This window comes from Drosophila eugracilis, unplaced genomic scaffold, assembly GCF_018153835.1.
Source record: "Drosophila eugracilis isolate 14026-0451.02 unplaced genomic scaffold, ASM1815383v1 contig_423, whole genome shotgun sequence".
Classification (NCBI taxonomy): Eukaryota; Metazoa; Arthropoda; class Insecta; order Diptera; family Drosophilidae; genus Drosophila; species Drosophila eugracilis.
The window spans coordinates 679,139-686,891 of record NW_024573287.1 but is presented as its reverse complement, the minus strand read 5'-3'; the positions used below and the strand labels follow the sequence as shown (position 1 = coordinate 686,891).

Here is a 7,753-nt window from a genome sequence, read left to right as displayed (position 1 = left end):
GGAGGAAATGCGTGTATTTCCGTCTAAAAGTTTATGCACTTAATTAAGCCCCAGCTACTAGAGAGCAAACACTGGAATGAAATTCAAGAGAACGGATCAAATAGATAAATCGAATATTTAAAATAGAAAATAGTTATTTCTTAAGATGTTTAATATATGTAGATTTAATTAAATAATATAATGAAGGTTAGTATAGGAGTACCTGAGATCAGGAACACCAGAATGCTTATTTTAATATATACTTCTTTATAACTATTAATTTCTGACAGTGTAAAAAGAATAGTAGACACAACAACTATGTTGTGTGGTATGAAGACGGAGGTTCTCGAAAACCACCCGCCTTAAGGTCCACGGAACAAAGTTTGCCATTTCGTTGGGTGGGCGGAAAATGTGTCGCTAAATTACTCAAAACTCGAACTCAACTTTTCAACACACACATGCATTGCAATAAAAGGTTGGGGAAAGTGCGGTGAACTTGTAGCCACAGCTGTGACTTTGAAAATACATTCAATCATTTTCCGAAACTTTTCCCGGACATGTATTTTATTTATAGTTTTCAGCTGAAAGAACGGCCCTTCTTCCGTAGTAGTAAATCCAATTAAATTTCAAATTATTAATCAACCATGCACAATATATATATATATTTCGCTTTGTTTACTTGACATTAAGGTTAACTGACTAATTTGCTTAATTGTTCCCATGTCACGGTGTGTTTTACGCCTAATTAATACAACCAATTGGTATAATTTTTGTGGCTGTCAGCATTAAATTATTTTCATTTCTAGCGAATAATAATTCTCACAAAAATTAAAACACTCATTGCAAGTGTCACCTCAACCGGGGTAGGCAAAAAACAAAAATTGGTTTTATTATTCAACAATATAAGGTAATTAGCAGGTCAAATAAATTGAAAATTAAACAAATATGAATGAGTGTGAAATAAGAGACTTTCAAATAAACGATAAATATTATTTCAAAGACTTAAAGTTCTGAATTATTTTTAAAATATTTATTTATTTATTTTATAAAATGTGATTAATGAAACAATACAAGTACTGTTTTATTCTATGATTAATTCCAAACATTATTCCTTATGAAAATATATTAATCAAAGAAAGGCTAATATAATAGCATTTTCATGATAAATTCACATTAATTTTAATTCTAGAAATGGAATTCCAATGAAGTTACTTTTCATTATGATTAAAAATTGTATTTCCAATGAAGTTAGTAGACTCTGCATGCACTTTATTACATTTGCTCGCTCAGCCCTTTTTGCGCATGAAATTGCTGATTAGAGAAAGCGAATCTCACGTACGGAGCATTCGCCTTGAACCCTCTGTGAAAGTGCTGTTCCTCCTGCCAGTGTTATTATTTCCTTATTCTTATATAAATCCATTTGAAATGCAACTTTTGCGCTAACGCATAAATCTTCAGCACAAATTGCAAACATGATGGGACGGAGGTCGGGGTCTGAAAAGAAGGCAGCAAAGCGTAGCTGCGAAGCATGTGTTGTGCCACTCCATATATATATATATATAGATATGTACTATATAAAATTGTGTATCCAGATGCTTGTTTGTATATATATTGTCACAACATCAGTCAGGATTAGTTGTAGAAGTTTACCAGTACGACTAGTGGCCCCATCTTGTTTGCCATGCTGTAACCGTCACGCAGAACGCTCCAACATGCTGCCAGTTGTACCGCCCATCTACCACTTGCCCACTTGCCACCCAAAACAACCAACACCGCTCCTCCCAGACTGTGCTGTTAGCCTTGTCCTTGTGTTGTGTCTTGTCTTGTTGAAGTTTTCTGCACCGACGTTGTTGTAACTGGCTTTGGCTGTTTGTCTTGTCTATTCCATCCGAATGTGTGCCAGGAAAGTTGCTCCCATTTTGTTTGCTTAACTCATTCTCGTTGAAAAGGCCATGGGAATTAGTTAAGCAATTGCGCCGAAAGTTCTCTTCAAATGTAAAATGGAAATTTACCATATAAGCCCGATTCAGTAGTCTTCAAAATAGTGGTTTTCAAAAATATTTCAGGGATCTGTCAATATAATACCTCACTTTAACTGAAATACATTTTCTCTTTAAAACTGTACTTTAAGCTTAAAGCAATCAAAACAAACTTATCTCTACTTCAAAGAAGTTGGACCTCAATATCACTTGACTTATAAATAAATACTTTATATATAAAAAAATATAAATGGTCATTTTGTTTAACAACCGGCAGTTAGCTTCATACGCCCCAAGTGACTGGAGAATGGATCGTCTGTACGGAAAACTATTTATTTTTTCCCTGCTTATGACTAACTGCAAGTCCCAGATCAATTTTTGTGGTGGTTCCAACCAAAATCGGTGCGTGGCGCGACATCTCTGCAGGATTGGGTTAGAAAGCGGAACACCCATTACAGATTGGCGTGTTCTACAAGGTGGCGACTCTGGGTGTGTTTCTAATGAAATCTGCTGTCCCAAAACGGAAATGGTAATGTTTACAAATCATAACCGAATCAAGGTCTAACGATTTATTAACTATCGGTCGTCTTCGTAGGTAAACAATCGGAAGCCAACGAACACCCAATCGATTACACGCCAATGTGGCCACATAAACAGCCAAGGACCGATCCTTACTATAAATAATTTGAAGGACACTACCCAGGAGGGAGAACTTCCATGGATGATTGCCCTCCTGGATGCCTCAAATTTCCAATATGTGGCTAGTGGATCCCTTATTTCCGCGAACGTAGTCCTCACTTCCTCTAGTGTCATCGAAATATTTAATGAGAATGAGCTAATTGTCCGTGCTGGAGAATGGGATTTTCATTCCAATCAGGAGCAGGGAAGACATGAAGATGTTGCCGTCAGGCAGATCGTGCGGCACTCCAGTTTCTTCTATGAAACAGGGGCTAACAATATTGCCCTTGTGTTTCTCGCAAGACCACTTGTTCTAACTGACCATATTAATCTAATATGTCTGCCATCGGCGAATCGGAACTTTATCTGGAACCGATGCATTGTCAGTGGCTGGGGTAAAAAGAACATCAACGACCACAGTTATGTGAATATTCTGAAGAAGATCGAGGTGCCCGTAATGGATAGACTAACGTGCCAGGAGGAAATTCAAAGTTTTTATAATTTACCCTTTTTTCTCGATAAAAGTTTAATGTGCGCAGGCGGCGAGATAGGCAAGGACAGTTGCAAAGGCGACGGTGGAGCACCACTTGCCTGTCCGCTCCAAAGCGATCCCAGTCGGTACGAACAGGTGGGCATTGTCAATTTTGGAGACGGTTGCGGAAAACCTATCCCAGCTGTCTACACGGATGTTTCAAAAATGCGTCCCTGGATCGACTTTCACATGAAATGGATGAAGGATGCGGGTTACCCGCAAAACTCTATCGCAGATAATACCAAAAAATCCATGCTAAAATTTAGGGATAATCAAAAAAGGATATTATCAAGAAATAATAACCTTCTAAAGAAAAACAATATGTTTTTATATAATTATTTTTAAATATATTATTTGTAATCCATGGACAAAAAAAAATAGTATTTTAATATAATTAAACCTTAAAGCCGAGGCCAAAATCCAGCTTTAGCCGGCAGTGCAACATAAGAATTAATTAGCTCAAAAAGCTAGTTCATATAACACGAAGCGTTTGTCGCGCTCTTTCTGGCTAATTGTGGACTTGTGCGGGTCGTTTCATTGATTTATGGCTGCTAATTTCAACGCATGGCGTTCAAAGTATTAAATAATAAACTCTATCCCGCCAAGAGCCTTTCGATCCCGCTGTTTTCCCAATGCCGCGCCACGACTCCACCCCTAACATTATCCTCATCGAGCCCCTGCTGAGCTGCAATGCTGGACGAGATGAGGCGCCATGGAATATGAGACTGTACGGAAGGACCCTCTCATTCCCACTTTTGCCCGCTTGGCAGACTTTACAAGTGTTTTCCTCCATTTTATGGGCCAGCCCAGAAGAGGCGCGACTCTCCCACCCCTCTTTCCTCTTCAGGGTCTGTAATGAAATTAAAGGCGTAATGCAATACAGCTGGCAAAGTTTTTGCAGCGGTTATTTCCATGGGTTCTCGTTACTCTTCGCTCTTTTCCCAGCCAGTGGCCATCGTCGCTTCTCTAGACAGGCATTAAATTTAATTAATATCTTCCGTTTTTTAACAGACTGCGGTCTTCAAAAAATTTGATACCATTGTTGCTGTTATTACTTGTGGTCTTTAATATTATGTTATCTAAGAGAAGTTTTTTACCAGGGTTGGCTAAAAATATTTATTTCTGATTTGATTTGATATTTCCCACATATAGTAAGCTATGGCTTTTCTTGCAATGCCAATTTAGCGTTGTTATCGATATTTTTCATTTTCAGATTTTTGGAATAATTTTGTCTCTCTTCAACGTAACTAATCTTAAAAGGCCGATTTGAAAACATAATATTTTTATATATTTTTCCAAAATGAATTTAAACGAGATAGCTTCTGACAATCTAATCGTGCCAGGAGCAGCTGACAATAATTCGACTCCGGAGAACACAACCATATCAAGCGGCCAACCAGCAGCCACATCCACACCGAGTTATATGACTCGCCAACGCTCTAAGGTCATTTCTGAACAGCAGCAGGAGTTGGAGGCATTTGACTTAGGTGACTCGACATTGATGGAACGAGTAACACCAACACTTGAGAATATGAAGGACCGAAAGTCGGTTCATCCTTTTAAATCTCCTTGCAAGACCCCCATAATAAAGAAGGTTCAACGTCAAGCGACACCGTCGTCTTTGGCAAAGCGCGTACCACGATCATTTAAAAATATCAGGGGTCGAAAGCGTATTCGTGATTCTGATACCCCTAAAAGAGTTCAAAATTCAAAGGACTTGCAAAAGGCACCGGACACGATGAATCCAAGAGTGAAATCACTAATCAAATCATCTATGAACTCAACCCATAAATCAACGAAGTCGCCCAGGAAGCCCTTAACAAAAACACCAAGGAATGAATTTAAAGGCAAAGTCACTAATGAAGGCAATAAAATCGACACCAATGAGTTACCATTGGAACAAACGAAGGCACCAGAAGAATCACCAATAAATTCACAAATTATTTCACAAGAAAAGCCATCATCAAAATCAATTATTAATTCGCCAGGTAAGTCGCCAATTAAGCAACCAACGACTCTTAATACCTATTCTTTCAGAAGCAGGTTTCTCTGATAAGGAGTCCCATTTAGAATCCAGTGTTGAATGTGATTCGGAACCGCCACTGAAAAAGGCTCGTCATCAGATTCTGCAGGTCAACATGGGATCTCCCTTTTCCATGACTCGTATCAAGAAAATTAAATTAGTTACTTTAGATGAGAATGACGACAATTTGGTGTCAAGCGAGATGTCGGGTAATGGAAATGAGTTACCGAAACTTCCTACTAGTCCAATGAAGGAAAGCTTATTACCGAAGCTTCCTGCTAGTCCGATTGAAAGAATTTGTTTTACCGGAGATTACTGTTAATCCGATTGCAGAATATGTAGTGCCGGATCTTTCTGCCAGTCCAGTGGAGGCTGAGATCACCAGTCAGGAAAATTCAGTCCAGATGTTGACAAGAGTGGGTATTCAGTGCCTTGATGACCCAATTACAACTGTTACGTCTCTTCAAGAAGGAAACTACAAAACACAATGTACCCTTATGTAATGTAAATCTATTTGATTTTAATTTTTGTTTTACGTTATAAAACTTTGAAATAGTAACCAAATAATTTGATTTTTATAAAGAATATTTCTATGAAAATTGCATGAAAAAAAAATATTTTCTTAAATTAAAGAAGAATCTTTAAGAATCTTTAAGCTTAGAAGATTTTCCGTTTAATATATGACAATACATATATAACTGTCGCCCCTACCATTTGTTTTTCGGTTTTAGCATATAAAGATTATCATTAGGTTGCAGAAGGCCTTTTTAAATTCTCCTTTCTACCGTGTTCCAACAAGCATGATTATATAATCTACACTTTTGCAGACAATAAAGTTCTTTCAGCGCACTTAGTAAGCTTGCGAAATGCACAGAAATGGCATTATCACGTTGCACACAGCTAATTTGCAGGCAAAAGGATGAGGAGGGTATATGTATATAGTCAGAGTACAAAAAGAGCGGCCAAAGAGAAAAGAAAACTGAATTATATTTGCACAATAAACTTGGCAGCCGCCGTCTCTCTATATTATTGTGCTACCAGTTGTTTGTTTATGTTTCTGTGTTCACTGGTATCTGTGGGCAATAGTAATAAGATGCAAGCACGCCCATCATTCCTTTAGCCCGATTTTCCCTGCTCACCCACCGAATAACACTGGAATATAATTACCATAGTACCATATTAAAAATTTTTTAAATATCTGTTTAAAACTCGGGAAAGTTATTCTATTGTAAACTTTGTGATTGTAAAAACAGCAGTACCCTAAAAATAATAAAAATCAACTTCTAACATTTTAAATTTAAATAATTTTGCTGAGTGTGAAGAAAAAAACGGCGCAAGGACTGCGGTTCAATGGGTGAAACACTTTTGGGTTGCAACTGCTGGGTGCATATATAAAGAAATTTGCATGGATTTTGAACGTAATAAGCGAAATGTGACTGCAAAATCCAATTTGTAATGAGAAAAGTAGTGCGAATTGTCTGTGTATCTGTAAGTGCGGCAGCTACAAAAATAGTGCAGCATATTTCTAGGCGTATTTATGGGTTGCGCTTAGTTTGCCGTCACATAGCGTGATGGTTGTCGGGGGGACTAAAGGCATGGAGTCGTGACTGGGGTAGGGGAAAGGGAATGCGCGCGTGCTAAAATTATGCAATACAATTATGCGAACAGGCCTGCAATGCTGTTTGCATGTGTGCAGCTGGGTGTGTGGGTGTGTGTGTGTGTGTATGCTCTCCGCCTCGAAACGTGACTTGTTTTTGGTAGGCTTACTCCAGGGATCCCCAATTTGTTTGCGGCTCCTTCGTGGTGTTTTTCCTCGTTTTTTGCTTCACATGAAACTACAAAGGGATTTGTTTTGGGGTCATGGATAAGTTTTCGGACCATAGTGCACAGCTGCACATTGGAAATGAGATAATGCCTACATTTTAGGAGTTAAGTTGTAAAAGAAGTTGATAATAATCAGTTTTTAAATCTTGTTAATATACACACAATAATGCTTGTTCAATATAAGTTTATTTATTATGTTAAGCTTGAATTTAAATTATATGCTTTTAGAAAATCTTCTTTCTTATTTAAACTAAAAAATTTATAACTTTCCCTGCAATATAATTCTAAAAACTACTTTCTGCTTAGTTATTTCAACATACAACATAACAATTTAGTCGTCTCCATTTAAATATAATTTCTTGCACGCGCTTGAAAGTATGCTATAATTCACACGTAGCACAAACAAACTGGCCAGGACCTGTGGTTTCAAAAAGCTGCAGGAAAAGGCCTTCCTGTTTACAATTCATAAGCAATTTCGGACTGGCGACAAGCCGAGTTCCCATGTTGGGAAATCAACCTCTGCACCACACGATTTTTAATTATTTTGTTGCATTTTCATTTTATTTCAGTTCTGTGTTTTGTTTTTCTTACCCAAATAAACAAGGGCCGTTGGTCGCTTGTTTTTCATGGGGAAAAGGCCACAAGCTTCTCAAGGATGGAATCGTTCGTTTCCTGTCTGTGTATTCTCTTTTGTGTAATTACAAAACGTGATTTTCTTTTTGTTTAGTTCTCCTCTTT

At 37.7% G+C, this 7,753-nt stretch overlaps 2 protein-coding genes across 3 annotated transcripts; both read left to right on the top strand.

Moving 5' to 3' along the window:
* Positions 1–2,307: 2,307 nt before the first annotated feature.
* On the top strand, positions 2,308–4,024 carry LOC108105113 (phenoloxidase-activating factor 2-like). Its single transcript, XM_041818964.1, has 4 exons — positions 2,308–2,487; positions 2,554–3,379; positions 3,775–3,947; positions 4,016–4,024. Exons 1-4 carry the CDS (start codon positions 2,308–2,310, stop codon positions 4,022–4,024), a joined length of 1,188 nt encoding a protein of 395 aa, XP_041674898.1.
* Positions 4,025–4,319: 295 nt separating this feature from the next.
* LOC108105145 lies at positions 4,320–5,747 on the top strand. 2 transcript variants are annotated; one of them, XM_017211580.2, is made up of 2 exons: positions 4,320–5,156; positions 5,212–5,747. In XM_017211580.2, the coding sequence occupies exons 1-2, from the start codon at positions 4,469–4,471 to the stop codon at positions 5,511–5,513; spliced, it is 990 nt and encodes a 329-aa protein (XP_017067069.2). In that variant the 5' UTR covers positions 4,320–4,468; the 3' UTR covers positions 5,514–5,747. The 2 variants fall into 2 exon arrangements, with proteins under 2 accessions (XP_017067069.2, XP_017067068.2); XM_017211579.2 differs by having other exon boundaries at positions 4,321–5,156; positions 5,206–5,747.
* The last annotated feature ends 2,006 nt before the right edge of the window (positions 5,748–7,753 follow it).

Bases quoted from the DNA above. Each gene is read 5' to 3' on its own strand.
- LOC108105113 (XM_041818964.1), top strand. From the start codon at position 2,308: ATGACTAACTGCAAGTCCCAGATCAATTTTTGTGGTGGTTCCAACCAA. The intron at 2,488-2,553 runs GTAATGTTTACA...TCGTCTTCGTAG, and splicing joins GCTGTCCCAAAACGGAAATG to GTAAACAATCGGAAGCCAAC. The intron at 3,380-3,774 runs GTTACCCGCAAA...TATCCCGCCAAG, and splicing joins GAAATGGATGAAGGATGCGG to AGCCTTTCGATCCCGCTGTT.
- LOC108105145 (XM_017211579.2), top strand. From the start codon at position 4,469: ATGAATTTAAACGAGATAGCTTCTGACAATCTAATCGTGCCAGGAGCA. The intron at 5,157-5,205 runs GTAAGTCGCCAA...CTATTCTTTCAG, and splicing joins ATCAATTATTAATTCGCCAG to AAGCAGGTTTCTCTGATAAG.